At 58.8% G+C, this 19003-nt stretch overlaps 1 protein-coding gene across 2 annotated transcripts in view; it reads right to left on the reverse strand.

Annotated features, from left to right (window-relative positions):
* Positions 1 to 19003, reverse strand: part of CELSR1 (cadherin EGF LAG seven-pass G-type receptor 1) — a 144434-nt gene that overhangs the window by 22785 nt on the left and 102646 nt on the right. For both annotated transcript variants that reach the window (XM_059887206.1, XM_024992922.2), the window contains exons 9-20: positions 18302 to 18468; positions 13080 to 13265; positions 12112 to 12225; positions 11155 to 11329; positions 10445 to 10586; positions 8812 to 8932; positions 6986 to 7169; positions 6452 to 6553; positions 5758 to 5852; positions 5170 to 5379; positions 3779 to 3962; positions 2188 to 2331 (exon numbers count right to left, since the gene is read on the reverse strand). In XM_059887206.1, the coding sequence (XP_059743189.1) occupies positions 2188 to 2331; positions 3779 to 3962; positions 5170 to 5379; positions 5758 to 5852; positions 6452 to 6553; positions 6986 to 7169; positions 8812 to 8932; positions 10445 to 10586; positions 11155 to 11329; positions 12112 to 12225; positions 13080 to 13265; positions 18302 to 18468 (1824 nt within the window). The remainder of the gene's footprint in view (positions 1 to 2187; positions 2332 to 3778; positions 3963 to 5169; positions 5380 to 5757; positions 5853 to 6451; positions 6554 to 6985; positions 7170 to 8811; positions 8933 to 10444; positions 10587 to 11154; positions 11330 to 12111; positions 12226 to 13079; positions 13266 to 18301; positions 18469 to 19003) is intronic.

Consider the following 19003-nt stretch of genomic DNA (forward strand, 5'->3'; position numbering starts at 1 on the left):
CAGCCTCCCGGCCACGTGGCAAGTCAGGTGTCTGGGAAAGTGGCCGGGGGAGGCCACAGAGGCCCGGGGTGGGATCTTATCAAAAGAGAATCGGCGGGTTTACCACGGGGTGACTGTGCTGGTCAACTGACACTTTGGCAACTTAAGTAAATACCACACTGAATAAAGGCCACGTGCAGGGGGCCGGGGCGTCAGCTGAGGCTTCCCAAGCAGGGCAGGGGAGCAGGCACCACAAGCTTCTCCCATGGGGTTTCCTAAAGCAAATGGCCTCGTGCGTGTCGACTCCCGATGCCACAGGCCCCGAGAGAGGGTGACACTGACGCCCTCACAGAGAAAGAGCCTGAGTTTAGGTCAAGACACTAAACTATATGCAGATACACACACACAGCTGTCCACCGCACCTTAGCTGCGGGGCTGCGCTTCAGGGCCCCCTGTGGACGCCTGGAACCAGAGATAGTTGTTGGTGTTGTTGAGTCACCCAGTCGTGTCCAGCTCGTTGCGACCCCCTGGACTGCAGCACACCAGGCCTCCCTGTCCCTCACCGTCCCTAGAGTTGGCCCAAATTCATGTTCTTTGCATCAGTGATGCCATCCAGCCATCTCATCCTCTGATGCCCTCTTCTCCTTCTGCCCTCAATCTTTCCCAGCGTCAAGGACTTTTCCAATGAGTCGGCTGTTCATATCAGGTGACCAAAATACTGGAGCTTCAGCTTCAGCATCAGTCCTTCCGGGAATATTCAGGGTTGATCTCCCTTAAGATTGACTGGTTTGATCTCCTTGCTGTCCAAGGGACTCTCAGGAGTCTTTTCCAGCACCACAGTTCGAAGGCATCAATTCTTTGGTGTTCTGCCTTCTTTACTGTCCAGCTCCCACAACCGTACCTGACCACTGGGAAGACCTTAGCCTTGACTAGATGGACCTTTGTCGGCAGAGCAACGTCTCTGCTTTCCAACACACTGCCTAGGTTTGTCATCGCTCTCCTGCCAAGAAGCAATCGTCTGCTGATTTCATGGCTGCAGGCACAGTCCACAGTGACTTTAGAGACAAGAAGAGGAAATCTGCCACTGCTTCCACCTTTCCCCCTTCTGTTTGCCATGAACTAATGGGGCCGGATGCCATGATCCTACTTTTTTTAATATTTAGTCTTAGGTCTTAGTACTGAACCCTGTATTTTTTTCCTATGCATACATACAAAGTTTAATTGGTAAATTAGCACATTAAAAAATTAACAGCAAATATCTGTGAGAGTAGGACCATAAACAAGGCTGAGCGCTGAAGAACTGATGCTTTTGAGCTGTGGTGTGGAGAAGACTCCTGAGAGTCCCTTGGACTGCAAGGAGATCCAACCAGTCCATTCTAAAGGAGATCAGTCCTGAATATATTCATTGGAAGGACTGTTGCTAAAGCTGAAGCTCCAATAGTTTGGCCACCTGATGGGAAGAGCCAACTCACTGGAAAAGAAACTGATGCTGGGAAAGACTGAAGGCAGGAGGAGAAGGGGACAGCAGACGATGAGATGGTTGGATGGCATCACTGACTCAATGGACATGAGTTTGAGCAAGCTCCGGGAGATGGTGAAGGACAGGGAGGCCTGGTGTGCTGCAGTCCATGGGGTCGCAAAAAGTTGGACAAGACTGAACAACAACAATATCCTACGTCAGTGTAAAATTTTAAAGGTTTTAAGATGTCTAAATAATATGCATATTACTGACAAAACAAATTGACTAAAAAGGTTTCAAATTTTAAAGTGTCCATTGAATCATCAAGTCCCTATTTGGGAGAGATGTTTTCAGCAGCTGGAGCAGATCTGGGAAACATACTTAAAGAAAATCTGCAGTGTTTAAGCTGTGTGGCAAGTCCTAACTTAGGACTGGAGGACTGCACTCAGATGGCTCTGCTTGGGTTTTGGGGGGTCGGGGAAGAGTCTAAAGTTTCACATCCGTGGAGAGGCAGTGTTTCACTGCACAAGGAGGACTGGCTCACACACAGTGTGGGTGTTCACTCCATCACCAAGTTATAAACCAGCCCAATTTCTGTAAGGCACCCCCGTGGCTGCCTTTCCCTCTGGGCCGGCAAACGCCAGGCTGCAGGGTGCAGGGCAGAGGGCGGGGGCCACAGCAGGCTGAGCCCCCTCTCCTGCCCCCACTGCAGGCCCCCCGGGGGAGCCCCCACGTCCCATCAGCCTTACCTTTCCGCTCCGCTGGTTTGAAGAAGTCCTCTGAGAAGAAGACCGAGGACTCCAGGTCTCTGGGGACCTCGCCCCGGAGGTGCTCGAGCCGCGGCACGCGGGCTCCCGTGAAGTTCAGCTTGTCGAAGACGTCGACGGCAAGAACTGGGGGGGACGGGGGGCCCCATCACACACGGCCCCTGACCCCCGCCCCCCGTGGAGAGCCCGACTGGACCGCTGATGCTTTCGAACGGCTCAGAAGGGTTGTCCCTGGTCACCATCCCCTTTGAACAGAACCAACGCCCACTTCTGGCTGAATCAGACAGCCGGGGGCCTGGGGACCTGGGGAGCTTTAGGAGGGGTGCCCTCACCCCCCCACAGGAGTGTCATTTCCCTCCAGCCGTGTCCCTGCCGACGGTCACCCCTGCAGGCTCCAGGGAGAACCCCCAGGTCATGCTGCTGAGCTGTTTGATTCAACACCCGCTCTGTGAAGGGTACCCCGAAGTCACTGCACAACAAAGGAGGGGTGCTCCCACCCTGGCAGTCAGGGTCAGGGGCAGCGGGAGCCCTGGAACGCGGGAGGCAGGGACGGCTGGCCCCAAGGGCTGGGAAGGTGGACGGCTGGCCCCAGCACAAGCAGCACCCAGGAGGACGCTCTCGGGCCAGGGCAGGGGGAGGGTCCCAACCCCAGAGCATCGGGGTGGACGCTGGAGGGTGTGCGGGCAGAGGCTTGGCCGGGACCGGCCTCTCGAAGGGGCTGGGGGGCAGCAGCTGCACCAGACGCCCCTCGGGTGCCTGAGTCCTGTCTGCCCCGGGAGTCTGCAGGCCGGCTCTGCCAGATCCTCTCCACAGACGGAGGCAGGGACCCCGGGAGCTCCTCCTTCCCTCCTGCCCCAGTGACGACAGCATCCCACGCTCTCCTCCACCCCAGCGTCCCAGGCTCAGGTGAGCTCAGCGTGAGCATCTGGTCATCAGTGAGGCCCCTCCCCATGAGCCCGAGGGTCCACGCCAGCTCTGGGTTAAAGGCTCAGCCCTCTGGAGACAGATGATCCCGGAAATTAAGGGGCAACTCCCAGGGAAGGGGCAGTGCTGGGGTCCCACCTGAGGCCCCATGGGGGAGCTTAATAAACACAGGAGGGAGACCAGCAGCCCCACGTCCAGGACGGCACCCTCCAGCGTCTCCCTGTCTGGGCAGGTGGGGCTGGCCCTACATCAGGGCCTCCTCCCCAGGAAGGAAGCCGACTGTTTAAGCCCCGAGCCCAGAATAGCACGTCCTGGGTCCCTGGGGCGACTTGGTCCACAGGCGTCCGCTGTGCGGACGGCTCAGCCCCCGGCCCGGCGCGGTGGATATGGGGGGTGGTATTCCCTTGCGCCTGCTACCAGCGGCCTGTCTCTGCCCCTCTGGGGTCTGAGCCTCTGCCTGAGGCTGGAGGCTGGACCTATGGCCAGACCCTCGAGCCCGCCTCCCTGGGCAGCCCCACCCCCAGGTCTGGAAGGCCTGCGGACCACTAAGATCCTCCCCGCGTCGACCCTTCGCCGACACGTGGCCAAGGTGGGTGGCACTGCAGACGGGCCCTGGGGGTCCCCCACCCCCGCTGGGCCGTGGCCTCACCCATGTTGGCCGTGACGATGACGAAGGGCCGCAGGTACGTCCTCCGCAGGTTCCGGGCCACGTTGCTGAAGTAGGCCTCGAAGCGCCGCAGCAGCTGAGCGGTGCCGGGCTCGCTGCGCTGGATCTGCTCCCAGGCGGCCCTGGTGGCTGGGGCCAGGAGGGCGCTGCCCGCCTGGACGACGTCCTGCTCGGACAGACAGACGGACAGACGGTGCTCAGCTTACGTGCGGCCAGCCCGCAGGAGCCTGATTGACGAGACAGGGCCCGGGCTCTGGGGAGCCTTCGGGACAAGGCTGGGCCCAGACGTCAGAGATGGGGACAGGCGCTGGAGTGTAACCTCCATGGTCAGTGAATCCTTGCAGGGCTTCCCCCCGAGATGCAAAGGGGAGAGGCAGGCAGAGACGCCCCCCGGTCACATCGGCAACCCCCACCCCACCAGGAGAGCCGGGCGTGGGGACCCTGGCCACTGCTGAGCCCACAGGGAGGCAGCCCAGGATGCCCGGTGCACTCTGGTTCAGGTGACGCCCCCTCCCCGAACACTGCAAATGAACGGGGGGCAGCGTGGTGAGGACACGGGGGTGTCACTGGGACTCAGGGGGCCACAACCCAGGCTGAAGGCAGGATGAGAAACTTCTGTTTGCAAGCAATTGGAAATGGGAACAAAACTCCCTTGGCCCAAACCCTCAGGCCCGGATTGAAATGCGGGTGACAGGACTTTCTGAGGCCCTGAGGACTCTGCATGGAGGTTCCCAGGGTTGGGGGTGGTCAGCATGGACAGGAAGGTTCCCCGGGGGCTCTGAGTGGTTGGAGAGGGTCCCCGGGGGCTCTACATGGACCAGGAGGCCTTAGGAGTGAAGCAGAAACACGAGGCAATGCCAGCCACCCGCCAACACAAGAGCAGTTTATAAGCTAGTGAACGCGGCTCCTCACTGGTTATTTTCAACAGATGCTTTGTAGGGACTGATCACTTAAACACGATGCATGGCTGTCTCTAGGGCAGGAGACGCCAGGCCACCCGAGATCGGGAGCTCAGGGGCCTCTCACAGGCTGCGTGCCCTGGGCCCCTGGGCCTCAGATTCCTTAACTGTAAAGCTGGGCAACAGTGGGCTCCACAGAGGATGAGTGTGGCAGTCAGCGGGCTGACTCAGGTAGACCACCCCGAACGCTGGTGCGCACGGCATCCTGCTGTTCCCCGTCAGGCCTGCTCCTTTGCTCCTTTTCCGCGATGCTCCTAACCCTCAGGAGTCCCCTTTCCAGTCACTAAATGGGCCTGAGCTCACATGGGGAAAGTGGGGTCTTGCCCCAAGGACACTGGACACGCCTGCCGGTCACAGCCCCACCTGGACCCCAGATGTGTGGGGCTGAGGGCCCCGCGCCTGCCACCCTCCTACCTCGTGGAAGTCGGCATCCCGTGTGGCCGCCAGCTCGAAGCCCTGCTGGCTGCTCTCGTGCAGCAGGACGCGGCCCAGCAGCTGGTACGCCGTCCGCACGTCGTTGCCGAAGAGCGTGGCCACGTGCTGCGTGGCGTTGCGCAGCGCCCGGGCCAGCCGCAGGGACCGCTCCCCGTCCATCTGCGTCTCGTTCCGGCTCAGCTTCTCGTTCTGGGTCAGGAAGCAAGCGCCACGTCAGCCCTGGGCCCTTCCCAGGACGCAGGGCCCGTCGCTTTCCAGTGGAAACCCCCTTCTCAGGAAAGAACTTTAAAAACCCCCAGACTCCCAGATGGCCATGGCACACAAAAGGAGGGTGTGTCAGGCTCAAAAGCACCTGGAGAAAGAGCCCAGGTGGACGAGGGACAGGGCAGGGTGCGGGCAGCTGTGGGCGGGGGGCCCAAACCCGGGGGCCCCGAGTCTGCAGACCCAGACGCGGGCTGAGATCTGGAAAGGGAGGCGGAGACGGCCTCCAAGGGCCGGCCTGGGCCCACGCGATCCCGGGGTCTGGACGCCCAGCACCCTCCCGCGTGTCCCCAGGGCGCAGCCTACCATGGCTTTGAGGTCGATGAAGGAGACGGTGGTGCAGTTAAAGAGCTCCGGGGGCAGCCAGCCCTTCTCCCCGCTGCAGTGCCGGACCGCGTTTCCTAGGAGCAGAGAAGGACCCGTCCAGCCTGAGAGCTGACTTGTGAACCAACCCCTGGCTGCCCAGGGCCCAGGGTGCTGCAGCCATGAAGCCGACACAGCTCTTCCCTCAGGTCTGGGGCCGTGCCCACATCTGCCCTACATTTGCAACCTTACAATTGACCTGGGCCGCTCAGTTACCGTGGGTGGGCAGCTGAGCAAGTCCGTGAAAAGATAAATCGGCTGGGTGGTCTCTGGAGCGCCCACCGTGTCCATGTGCACTGCGGGCCCGCCTGGACCCCGCCTGGGGCTGGCGCTCCCTGCGTCGTCTCACTGGACCTTCCAGGCCCCTGGAGGCGCGGGCGCAGGCATCACCCCCATCTTACCAAGAGACCCCACCCTCCCGCCGCGGTGCTCTTCACGTTTTCCTGTGCTCTTTCCAGGTTTTGCCGTTTACGATGGACGAAGAAGTTCTTATTACCCTGGCACTTTGGGTAAAGGAACTCTTTCAACACGGAACATCCAGTGAGCTCCGATGCCTTGGCCAGCCCTCCCGCGAGCCCCACACCATTGACTGTCCTGTCTGGAACGGATGCCACAGGCCACACCCTGTGGTACTTACCCACGGACCCTTTGGGGCACGGCACTGCGGCTGGCTGCCCGAACTTGGTCTGTGGCCACCATATGCCAGCCTCAAACGCTCTGGGGCATCCGTTGTAGATCACTGGGGACAGAGGGGAGGCGCTCAGCCTGGCACATGAGTGTGCGGTGCTCCCTGCACGCTCCTCCCGGAAGGGAGCCCAGCCCCACCGAGAACCGGACCCCGCACGCCTCCACCATGGGGGTGAGACTCAGGGAGGGGGACACAGGCTCTGACCCACGCCGCCTGGAGCACCAGCCATAGAAAGCCAGGCAGACACAACTGGATCACGAGGCTGTCAGGCGCCCCCCACGCCGCAGGAGAGCGCAGTGCACGCGTGCACACACACAGCCCCCCACGCCCCAGGAGAGCACAGCGCACGTGTGCACACACACACCCCCCAACGCCGCAGGAGAGCGCAGCGCACGCATGCACACACACAGCACCCCCCCCAGAGGCAGACCCACAGTGCCCGTCCCTGCCACACGGCCCGAGCGGGTCGAGGGTGATGCAGACCTTCGCAGCCGAGGACGGTGACCTCGGCGAAAGGGTTGTCGCAGCGGTTGCACTGGCGTCCGATGACCCCGGGCTTGCAGCTGCACTGGCCGGTGTCCATGTCACAGACGCGGCTGTGGGAGCCATGCGGGAAGCAGTCACAGGGCAGGCAGGCGTCCTGCCCTGGGGGCCTGTAGTAATTCTCCTGCGGGAGCCAGAAACAGAGGCTGGACGTCAGTGCCGCAGAGGCCCCGCCCCTGGAGCACGTGTCCTGAGTGACGTCAGGGTTCCAGCCCGGCCGGCCGGCCTCACGGCTGCCGTCCACCCACGGCGTCCAGACGGACGGTGCCTGGGGCCCCCTCGCTGGACGGGGCAGGGGTGTCTTCACATCTCAGCAAGTGCTTACTGTGAGCCAGCTGCTGTCCTCAAGAGGATCAGAGACTCAGTGGCGATCTGTGCACGGGGGCACCAGGGTGGCAGATGGGAGCTTTGTGCTTTGTTTTTTTAAAGTGTAAGAAATTAGAAGCCGTCTGAACATCTGTCATCAGACAGGTCAGGGTGATGGTCAAGAACACAGGCTTCAGTTTTGGAAAGTCCTGGACTGACGCCCAGCTGGGTGGTTCACGGGCCACAACGCCTTTGCCGGGCCACTCGGTCCCCCGAAGCCCACGGGTCGCCAGCTGGAAACTGGGACAGGCGGTGACTTGGGCAACTGGCAGCCCAGGACACAGTGACACAGGCTTCCGTGTCAGACAGGGACACAGAACTGTCCCCTGGGGGGTCCAACCACATGTCCTCCAGGGCCTAGAGGGGACGCTACACGTGAGCAGCCACCCTGGGAGGGGACATGGATGTCACTGTCAACGTTCATAGTCCTTTCTGCATTTGCAATAACTTTTTATGAAAAAAAAAAAAGAAAAACCTAGGCACGTTCTCCCCAAGTACCCTCTTTCCCTCTGCCCTGCCCCCCACTGAGGCTACGACCCCATCCACCACCACGTGGCTTGCGTGCGTGGTCCTGCTCTGCTGGGCCCTCGTGATTCTTCAGACCCCAAGCAACACGCGGGTGTCAGACAGCGCTGGGGCTGCAGAGAGCACCATGAGGGCAGGGTCCCTTCCTGGGTCAGCAAGCTAAGCCAGCAGACTGCGCGTCCCTCTGAGCAGCTACTGTTACAGACAGACCTTCCCTTTGGGATTCAAGTTACTGGCAGCTCACGGCGATTATTGACACAATATTCTGAAGGTACATGGTGTTTTCCAGGAGGCCAAGGGGGCCGGGTTTCCATGTGATTTGGGCTGAGAACAGGCCGTGCATGAGGGCGACAGGTATACAAGGCGGGGGGAGTGGGCAACGCTTTCCACATTTATTTGTTTACATTTTTAAAAAATGTTTTATGTGGGCCACTTTTCAGTCTTTACTGAATTTGTTACAACATTGCTTCTGTTGTATGTTTTGGCTTTCTGGCCATGAGGCACGCGGGATCTTAGTTCCCTGACCAGGGATTGAACCCACACCGCCTGCACTGAAAGGCTAAGTCTTAGCCACCGGAATGCCAGGAAAGTCCCGAGCCACCAGGAAAGTCCCTCATATTTTCAATGGGGGTCATTGTTGGGTGGTTCAATAAAAGACCAGAAAAACGGCCAACCGGGGAGAACCACGGCTGGTGCTGAAGATGAGCCAAAACTCACAGAAATGTCTCAGCTTCTGATGACCCCGGGTGGGCTGAGCCAGAAGGCCTGGGGTGCTGAGGGTGAACACCGTGAACACCTAACTCACGTGCTCTTGTCCAGGCAGGCGCGGTGCCCGCCCCTCCCTCCCCTGGGTCCCCACGGCCTGCGGGCCTCACCTTGCACTGGCACTGCCCGCTGGTCTTGTTGCAGTCGGCGTCGAAACCTTTGCTGACCGCACAGTGGCAAGGCCCGCATACAGGGTTCCCCCACCAGCCTCGGGGGCACGGAAGGTCGATTCTGTTGGGACATCAGATAGTGCGTGGAAGGTGCATAACTGCCCTTTGTGGCACTAGAGGGATGTTGGCGGCCTGGGCCCCAACTGGCCTGGATCTGGGCGCCCCCCGCCCGAGTGGTCCGCTTCCCCATGCTGCCTCCATGGAAGCCCTTAGCCTCTCACGTGCCAGGCCCAGCCTTCAGGGGCCCAGGTCTGGAAGACACTGGTGACGCCCTGGCCCAGCCTCCCGTGTCACACTGCCCAGCACCCCCCACCAGGACGCCTGGCCCACGGGGTGGGTGACAGCCACCCTCACGCCAGGCTGGCTCTCCGTGGCCCGGCGCCACCCAACATGCGTGCCCTTCAGGCTCCACAAAATGAAACCCTGCCCTACGTTTACTACCCTGGCTGACAGCTTTCCATCCGCCCTCCCACCAGCGTCAATCCCTCCTTCTCACCTGTTCACCTAACCAGCAATTATTAAGTACTGACTGTGTACACACTAGGGGAATACAAACGGCAGGGACAGGGGTGGGGCTCCAGTCTGGTGTTGACGGATCTGCATCGACGTTGGGGGGGACCCCTTCCCCCTGCCTCCTCAGCCCTGCACTACGGGCAACACCAGGCCTCAGGGATGCCACACGGCCTCCCAGCCGGTGCCCTGGCCTCTGGCTTCCACCTGCTTGAGCCACATTGCACCCCAGAGTCGGAGGCTCTCTGACACCCAGTCTTGATCCCCCCACAGCTTTCTGCGGGGCCCCCGTGGCCTCCACAAAGCTGAGCTCTGTTCCCCGTTTGCGGGCAGGCCCTCCACTCAGGCCTGGGAGTCTCCCCGGTCCAGAAGCTGCCTGGGACAGCATGTGCCAGCCCTGCCCGGGACTGGCTGACCCTCTGAGCTCCTTAGACAGGCCTCATGCCATCACTGCTCGCTGGCTCTGCCCTCTGGTGTCCCCCCCGGAACACCCCCTGGAGGTGCCCCTCCCTTCAGCCTCCCTGACTCCATCCCACCATCACCCGGCAGGCCGGGCAGCTCTGCTGTGCATTTGGGTGGAGACAAGCTCAGTAGGGGTTGGTGAGAGATGCCCGGTTGGATTCTCATTTATTTCACGCCAAATTAAAAGACACGTCCTTGTTATCCAGAACCATATGTTGCTGTTCAGTCGCTTAGTCGTGTCTGACACTCTGTGACTCCATGGACTGTAACCCGCCAGGCTCTTCTGTCCATGGGATTCTCCAGGCAAGAATACTAGAGTGGGCTGCCATCTCCTCCTCCAGGGGATCTTCCCGACCCAGGGATTGAACCCACATGTCCCGTGTCTCCTGCCTCGCAGGCAGATTCGTTACCACTGAGCCACCTGGGGAGGCTTTTAAACCCCGTAATGAAGCTACTGTAAACTCACCGAGTGGTGATGAAGGGGGAATCAGATGGAGGTGATCAGAAGGTACCTCGCCTACTTGGGGTTCAGTAACAGAGAGGAGAGAGCAGGTCGGGAGCGGGGGCAGCGCACGGGCCCGCCGGCGGGGGCGGCGCTCACCTGTTCTCGCAGTACTGCCCGTAGTGGCTGGACCCGCACTCGCACACGTAGCCGCGCGGGGAGTCGGGGCTGTGCACGCAGGCCGCCGCGTGCCTGCAGGGGTTCATGTGACACGCATCCACACACCTCTTCCCAAAGTACCCTGTGGGGACAGGCCAGTGTTACCCCACCCCGGGACCCGCCTCTCACACCGCAGGTCCTTGTTCCGCGAGGGGGGATGGGTGGGGAGAGACCCTCTGCGTGAGCCTGTGTTTGCAATCTGCGGCTGCCCCGAGACCCCCTTTCCAGGCTGCTCTGCAGAGGAAAGCTGAAGAGGCCCTTGGAAGCACGGGAAGCATGGACACTCAGGGGGTCCGACCTGGAAACACGGAGGAGAGGGCCTCCCAGGCTGCCTGGGGAGGGTGGGAGGCTGGGGGAGCTGACGGTACCAGCCAAGCATCACCTCGACAGTCAGAGGCGAGCACCCAACATGTTATTCTCAAGCGTGTGCCCTTCACTACCGCTCCCTCGTGTCAGTGTGCCCGGAGGGTACAGCGGGAGTGTCCCTGCCCCCAGGTGAAGAGACAGCACAGGGGCCCCTCCTCAGTTACGAAACACAGCTCCGGCACCACACGCCGGCAGAGAGCTGCTGGGGGACCAGCGCCCGGCTCGGCGTGCGGGGCGGGTTAAAGCACAGAAGGCGCCGCCCCCCGCGGCCGGCAGGTGCCCACCTCTGTCACAGACGCAGGCGTAGCCGCCCCAGGTGTTGCGGCAGCGGCTGTGGGGAGGGCAGGGGCCGGAGGAGCAGGGGTCCTCCACCTCACAGCCGTCCTTCACCCTGACCTTGAGGGCGTCGTTCATGTTCAGCGTGGCGATGTTGGTGGCCGTCTCCCCCATTCTCACTCCCTGCATTTCAGAAAGGGGGGCCCAGAGTCAGTCCCTCGGGGCTGGAGGAATCCCCAAAAGGGAGCCAGGGGTCCCTTATTGCAAAAGTGAGGCCAGGATGCACGCACTGCCGCCCCTCCCCAGGTGTGGACCCCAGGACGGGGTTCAGGCCATCTGGGATGGAGACGGACTAATTCCATGTTCTGATAATTCCATGGTGAGGGTCACGGAGGAAGCAGGAAGCAGAACAGCTGCTGGAGACGGAGGGCAGGGCGGCTCCTGGGAGAAGCGGGGGGCTGTGCAGAGGGTGTCCGGAGTCGAGGCACCGTGCAAAGCACCATGGGGCCAGATCACGGAGGCGCAAGAGCGCAGGGCAGGCACGAAGGACTGTCGCCCGCAGTGGGAGGCTGGGGGCGGGTGGACATGAGCGGAACATCGTTATGAACGGCTCCCTCAGGCTGCTGCCAGCACACCTGGTCTAGGGGATGGGCGTGGGGCCCGTCCGGGTGAGGATGGGGGCTGCTGCAGGCGGCCAGAGGGAGGCTCTGGACGGGACATGAAGGCAGGGCTGCAGGTGGACGAGGGGGTGGCTGGGAGGGCGGTGCAGAACTCGAGGGGAGGCAGGGAGGAGGGGGGCCGTAAGTGGGAAACACGATGTGTTCAAGTTGGGTGGGCGATTAGACAAGTGAACTCGTTTGCTGAAAACCAGCAGGACGATCATGACACCCACGGCGGTGCCGGCCGCCCTAAGCCCGCCGTGGAGGCCCAGGGTGGGGGTTGGGGAGGGCGCGCACGCGGGGTACCTGCATGCAGCCCTGGAAGCCGCGACGCACGGACACCTTGTCTTCAGACACGCCCCCCACGATGAGGCTCCTCATCCGCAGCCCGGGAAGCTGGTTCCCGATCTGCACCGTGTCCTGTGCAAAGAGAGGGGCTGGGCCACCGCCTGCAGACACCTGGCTAGGAAGCGCGTGCTCAGAGACTGCAACCCAGCCATGCCGGGCGCTCCCCTCAGCCTGGGGGCCGTCCCTGCCTCACACAGGGGGCCACGCAGCCATTTCCGTGGAGACCACAGCTGTTCGTGCATGAGATGGCGGGGTGCGGGAACCAGCCGGGGGACACGTGTCTGTGTCCCAACCCGGCCAAGGTGGACGGCTGGGGGAACATGGGCCACCCTCCCACTTGTCATGGGCACCGCCAATGAGCCACTGCATAAGAAAGTTCGATAAACTAAAAAAAAGTAAAACCCATCCGTGGTGGCAGGAACCTAAGGAAGTCTCAGCCGGATCCTCAAGCTCAGAACACGGCAGCTATTCACTCCGAGAGCCAGGTGCGGGAAGAGCCTGGACTCCGAGAGCTCTTAGGAAGCACAGGGAAGCCCCTCCAGTGTGTGGGGGTCCCCTTACATGCCTCCGATCACCTGGCTCACACCCTGCAGATCCAGCATTCTCTGAGTCACCTGCCTGGCATGCCACCTGCCCAGCTGCAACAGGTGTGTCTCTCCGGGGGCCCACAGCCCCTCCGGCACCTCGGTCATGTGCCCCCACCAGATCCATCTGTGTACCCCAGACGCACAGCACAGAATGGCTGTGGCTCAAGCCAGCTTTGCTACAAGAAACCGTCTAGGCAGGGATGAGGTGCAGGCTCCCGGGACCCCAGCAGAAGGAGGAACATCAGACCCGAGTTCAGGGGAGCCCAGAAAGCACTCCTCCAAATCCACAAGCACCTGGCACCTGGCGGGGTCCCCCTGCGTTCCCGCAGGCCCACTCACCTGGTCCATGCCATAGTCCAGGGTCATGATGGCCAGGTACTTGATGTCTTTGCCCTCCGTGGCGCTCTTCAGTTCTATCAGCAGGTGGTGCCACTCCCCGTCGGTCACGCGTGACCTGGACAGCTGCATGGACACCACGTCCGAGGCGCCGTGGGACACCTCGAACTGGACGTGGTTGTTCAGGATCTGCAGGACGGGAAGAGCTCCACTGGGGACTGAGGCAGTGATGACAAGATACAAACCACATCGCAGTCACTTAAGGAACAAAGCCATGCAGACAGACTCACCGTGGGGCACCAAGTTAAAGATGAACATAAAAATTGGGCAAAGTCTAATTTGCTGTTGCCTGTCACATGTTCCAGAATCACATGCTTTCTTCTATGATGAAGTGAAGTGAAGTGAAAGTCACTCAGTCGTGCCCGACTCTTTGCGACCCTAATTCTCCAGGCCAGAATACTGGAGTGGGTAGCCATTCCCTTCTCCAGGGGATCCTTCCAACCCAGGGATCAAACCCAGGTCTCCTGCATTGCAGGCAGATTCTTTACCAACTGAGCTGTGAGGGAAGCCCAAGAATACTGGAGTGGGTAGCCTATCCCTTCTCCAGCAGATCTTCCCGACCCAGGAATCAAACCAGGGTCTCCTGCATTGCAGGCGAATTCTTTACCAGCTGAGCCACCAGGGAAGCCCCTCTTATATGGTAAGAAGCATCAAATATTGGCAGAGATCAAGTAAGACGAAGCCCCCTGGACTTAGGTATCGGAACAATCACAGGTTCTGTTGACTATTGGGCTCTTATTTTTGGATGTAAATGTTTCATTTTATGGGACAAGATTCAGGCCACCATGTTCAAATATATGTATGAAAAGACAGAAGTCAGCGTGGTAACCGGCCTAAGACATTCGTGTTTTGAGAGAACGTAGCTGGGGCAACGCTGAGATCATGGTTCCCTTTCTCCAGTGAAGGACTGGGCAGTTTGGACCAGCCCGCCTCCTGAGCACACCCGGGAAAATGAGGCAGAATCTTAACGCACGGCTGTCCAAGGCACCAGAGTGACCCAAGGCACTGCAAGTCACAGAAGCACAGCCAGGCAGAGGGTGGGGGTCTGCAGGGACGCGCTCGGCCCTGCCGCACAGCTGCCAGACGGCTCTGGGAGGAACCGATGAGGCTGAGAGCTGTGCGAAGCTTTCTTGGCTTGTGCGGCTGGGAGGAGAGGAAGTGGAATTCTGAGCCTGCCCAGGGTGAGGGCTGCAACCAGAAGCAAACACAGGGGATAATGACACCACCATCCTCGTTTCAAACTGCCTCTTGCTTGTCAACATGATGTCCAGTATTCAATCAAAAATAACCAAGAACGCCAGGAGAGAGGACGGTGTCTTAAAACAGACTCTTGGGAATCCAGATGAGAGAACCATCAGACACAGACGTGAAAACAGTAATGGGAACCACAGAGCTTTCAAGGAGACTGATTCAGGTACCAGTAGACTTATTTCTGGATATAATTATTCCTTATTTCATGAGATAAGACTCAAGCTACCATGTTTAAATACTTTAAGATTGTAAATCAACTACACTTCCAAAAATACATGTTAGAAATCTAAAAACACAGTGTTGTAACGAACCTAACTTCAAATTACATACAGAGCATATTAAAAAAAAAAACACTGTTAGTGCACTGCTGAATATAAGGAACCTGAAATACGAGGAAACAGAAATGTTGAAAGGAGAAAGATAGAAAAAGATACATCACAGAAACACCAACAAAAGCTAAGCACAGCTATATTAACAGGAGACAAAGTATATTCTAAGGCAAAAATAATTATGAAAATAAAGAGGATTTTCATCGTGATAACAGAGTCAATATTCCAGAAAGATAAAACAATCCTAAAATTGTATGCACCTAATAACATTGCCTAATCACATCACCCAGAGCCAGACATTCTAGAAAGCGAAGTCACATGGGCCTCAGGAAGCCCTGCTGCTAATAAAGCTAGCGGATGCGATGGAATTCCAGCAGAACTACTCAAAACCCTAAAGCGTGATGCCATCAAGGTGTTGCATTCAATGTGTCAGCAAATCTGCAAGACCCTGCAGTGGCCACAGGACTGGGAAAGACCAGTCCTCACCCCAGTTCCCAAGGAGGGCAGTACTGAACACTGGACACTTACACTCATCTCCCACGCTAGTGAGGTCATGCTTAAAATCCTGCATGCTAGGCTTCAGCCTTATGTGAACCAAGAACTTCCAAGCTGGGTTTAGAAAAGGAAGAGGAACCAGAGCTCAGACTGCCAACATTCACTGGATTATAGAGAAAGCTAGGGAGTTCCAGAAAAACATCTACCTCTGTTTCATCGACTGCACTAAAGCCTTTGACTGTGTGGATCACAACAAACTGGAAAGCTCTTAAAGAGACGGGAATACCAGACCATCTTACCTGCCTCCTGACAAACAACAGAACCCTGTGTGGAACAACTGACTGGTTCAAGATTGAGAAAGGAGCACCACAGTCCCGTCTGCTCCCACCCTGTTTGTTTAACCTCCATGCTGAGCACATCGTGAGAAATGCCGGGCTGGGTGAGTAACAAGCTGGAATCAAGATAGGCAGGAGAAACATCAACCTCAGACATGCTGACGATACCATGCTAATGGCAGAAAGTGAAGAGGAACTGAAGAGCCTCTTGATGAGGGTGAAGGAGGAGAGAGAAAAAGCCAGCTTAATATTAAATATTGAAAAAACTAAGATCATGGCATCCGGCCCCATTAGTTCATGGCAAACAGAAGGGGAAAATGTGGAAGCAGCGACAGATTTCCTCTTGTCTCTAAACTCACTGTGGATGGTGACTGCAGCCATGAAATCAGAAGGCGACTGTTTCTTGGCAGGAAAGCGATGACAAACCTAGGCAGTGTGTTGGAAAGCAGAGACGTTACTCTGCCGACAAAGGTCCGTCTAGTCAAGGCTAAGGTCTTCTAGCGGTCACATACGGCTGTGAGAGCTGGACCATAAAGAAGGCAAAATGCTGAAGAATTGATGCCTTCGAACCACGGTCCTGGAGAAGACTCCTGAGAGTCCCCTGGACAGCAGGGAGATCAAACCAACCTTAAGGGAAATCAACCCTGAATACCGGTTGGAAGGACTGATGCTGAAGCTGAAACTCCAGTATCTTGGCCATCTGATGCGAACAGCTGGTTCACTGGAAAAGTCCCTGATGCTGGGAAAGACTGAGGGCAGGAGAAGAGGGCATCAGAGGATGAGATGGCTGGATGGCATCGCCGAGGCAACGGAAGTAAGCTTGGGCAAACCTCGGGAGATGGTGAGGGACAGGGAGCCGGGCGGGCTGCAGTCCATGAGGTCACAAAGAGTCAGACATGACTGGGCAACTGAACAGTGACAACCAGAACAACAATGGAGCCTCCAGATCCACAAAGCAGGAGCGGACAGGTCCAGAGGGGCTCAGAGGTGAGCCACAGTCGAGGCTGGAGATTAACGCACCTCTCTCAGCAGCTGAGTAAACTCCCTAAAGCAATAAGGACAGAAAAAAATGTGAACGCGCTGTGAACACACGCCACCTACTTGACAGACAGAACGCCGCAGAACTCGACTGCGGTGAACACGTGTTTTTTTCAAGCATAGGTAGAACATCGACAAAAATCACCAAATGCGGGGCTCACAAGCAAGTCTCAGCACATCTCAAAGGTCCGAAATCACACGGCGAACGTTCTCTGTCCTGCGGTTACGCTGGAAACAATAACAAAACGGCTAAAAACGCCACCTGTCTGCTAACTGAGAGAGCTGCTTACCAATACCCGAAGGGCCAAAGAAGAAATCTTGACGGAAAACAGAAAATGTGTTTAGCTGATTATAAAGACAACGCAGCTAGTAATGTGTTTCACTTTTCAGTCTTAACTGAGAGTCAACGGAAGAAGGCAGTTTTTCACCTTTTTATATTTCGTTTCCCTTCGTTTCGCAGAAGCCCCAGTCAACTCATTAAACTTGCCCTGCCATTCTCTCTCGCTGTCCTCGCTAACAAAGCCCCGAAGCCAGCAGCTCCACGATGAAATGACGTACCACCACAAACAAAAGCAGCGCCTGCAGAATGATCCCAGGGCACTGGGAGTAGCTGCTTGCCACCTGAGGTCTGTCGCCGGATTTAGGAGAGCATTTAGCAGCAGCCAGGTGATTCCCACTTGACAATGGAGGTGGATTTAGGGCACCTAAGAGCAATCAGCCAAATTGTTCCGGCTGCAGGATGACTCTGTGCCTTGTCTGGGCCGCTGCGGAGGCTGGGAACACCACGGAGACCGCCCCCAGAGCACACGGGCCGCGGGGGGCCTGCATTCCACAAGCGTCGTGTGGAAACAGCCCAGAGTAGTCTGTAATCCCCAGCTGACCAGCCTTTGGGAACGGCCCTGGGGCGGCCTTCTGGGTGGCCTCCGGGGTCTGGAAGATCCCCCTGCCGCCCCGAGGTCACCACGTTTGCCACCCAGGCTTCCACAGGGAGGCGCTGGCCACGGTTCCTGGCAGAAACCCTTCATGTTTGAATCAGCTACTCATACCTTAATTACTCAGACAATACAGGAGTTCGTGGCTTTGGGTGTTGTTCCATTGAGAGCGTACTTTTTTCCGACGGAGACCCCATGGCCAATGACAGCCCGCGAGCGCCCACTCGTCACCTGAATCAGCCAATTTAATTTGTTCCAACGGTAAAACCACCACAGAGGGAAACCCCATCCCCGGGCAGAGGAGTGCCCGCCGTGTTCCGGCCCAGAGCGGGCATCTGGGGCCGCCTGGTAAACCCATACAATTCCTGGTTAATACGGGAAAAACAATGGTGGCCGTGTTTACCCGGGAGGCACACACTGCACCTTCAGTGCGACCTGAACGCGCCTGCGCGGGAGACGCACCTGAGCAGAGACCGGGGAGGGGACAGGGAGGCGTGAGAGGCAGGTGGGGGTGGGGCAGGTGGGAGAAGAGAAGGGGCTCCCCCTGGGCTCCGCGCCCCCAGCCCCCGCCCAGCAGGGTTGACAGGCTGACTGATCTGGTGCTGGGCGCTGGGTGGTCACATTCTCCTGGTCCTTCAGCGGCGTGGGCAGAGAGAAGTGACCAGGCGCCCCTCGAGGGCAGTGGGAAGGCCCGGCTTCAGGGCGGACGGCCCGAGCCTCTGGTCGCCTCACGTGGGTGTACAGCTGTCCTGCGGCACCCGGGGTGGGACGGGGCTCCCACTCACCTGGAGATGGAGCCGGGAGGACACGCCCGCCGTGGCCTCCATCAGCACGCCGTCCTCCTTCCTGGTCCGGAACATGAGCCCCAGGTACCAGGGCACGGAGATGATGATGTCCAGGTCGCTCCAGGACACGACGCTCTCCCCGCTGAAACGCTGGGGGTGGGGCATGACTGTGGACACAGACACAGGCTCCCCGCATCAGACGGCCCCTGAGAGTCCGTTTCAGCAGCAGAGGGCGGGACAGGGCCCCAGGGAGCGGGAGGGGAGAAACCCTGGGCCTTTCTTATTTTAATGCAGAACTGACCTCAGACTTCTACTTTAGAGCACTCGCCCTCTGAGTCCAGGAACTCTGGGCCCTGCAGAAACCTCCTCTCACCCCCCAGGACACAGGCCACACTCCTGGACAGTGAGGCTCAGGCCTGGGGCTTCTCAAGCAGGCCCGTGTAAGGGAAGGGGCTTGCAGGCAGAGCGGGACAGCCCAGGACCCTTGGGCTCAGTGGGGGCCCCTGAGAGCCTAGTCTACGTGCCCCCCCTACCCCCGACACACACCTGACGCTGAGCCCACCCCGCTTCGTCTGTGACGCTGAGCCCACCCCGCTTCGTCTCTGCCTCCAGACAGACCAGTGGGCGGGGTGACGCTGAGCCCACCCCGCTTCGTCTCTGCCTCCAGACAGACAGACCGGTGGGTGGGGTGATGCTGAGCCC

Source organism: Bos taurus, chromosome 5 (assembly GCF_002263795.3).
Source record: "Bos taurus isolate L1 Dominette 01449 registration number 42190680 breed Hereford chromosome 5, ARS-UCD2.0, whole genome shotgun sequence".
Lineage (NCBI taxonomy): Eukaryota > Metazoa > Chordata > Mammalia > Artiodactyla > Bovidae > Bos > Bos taurus.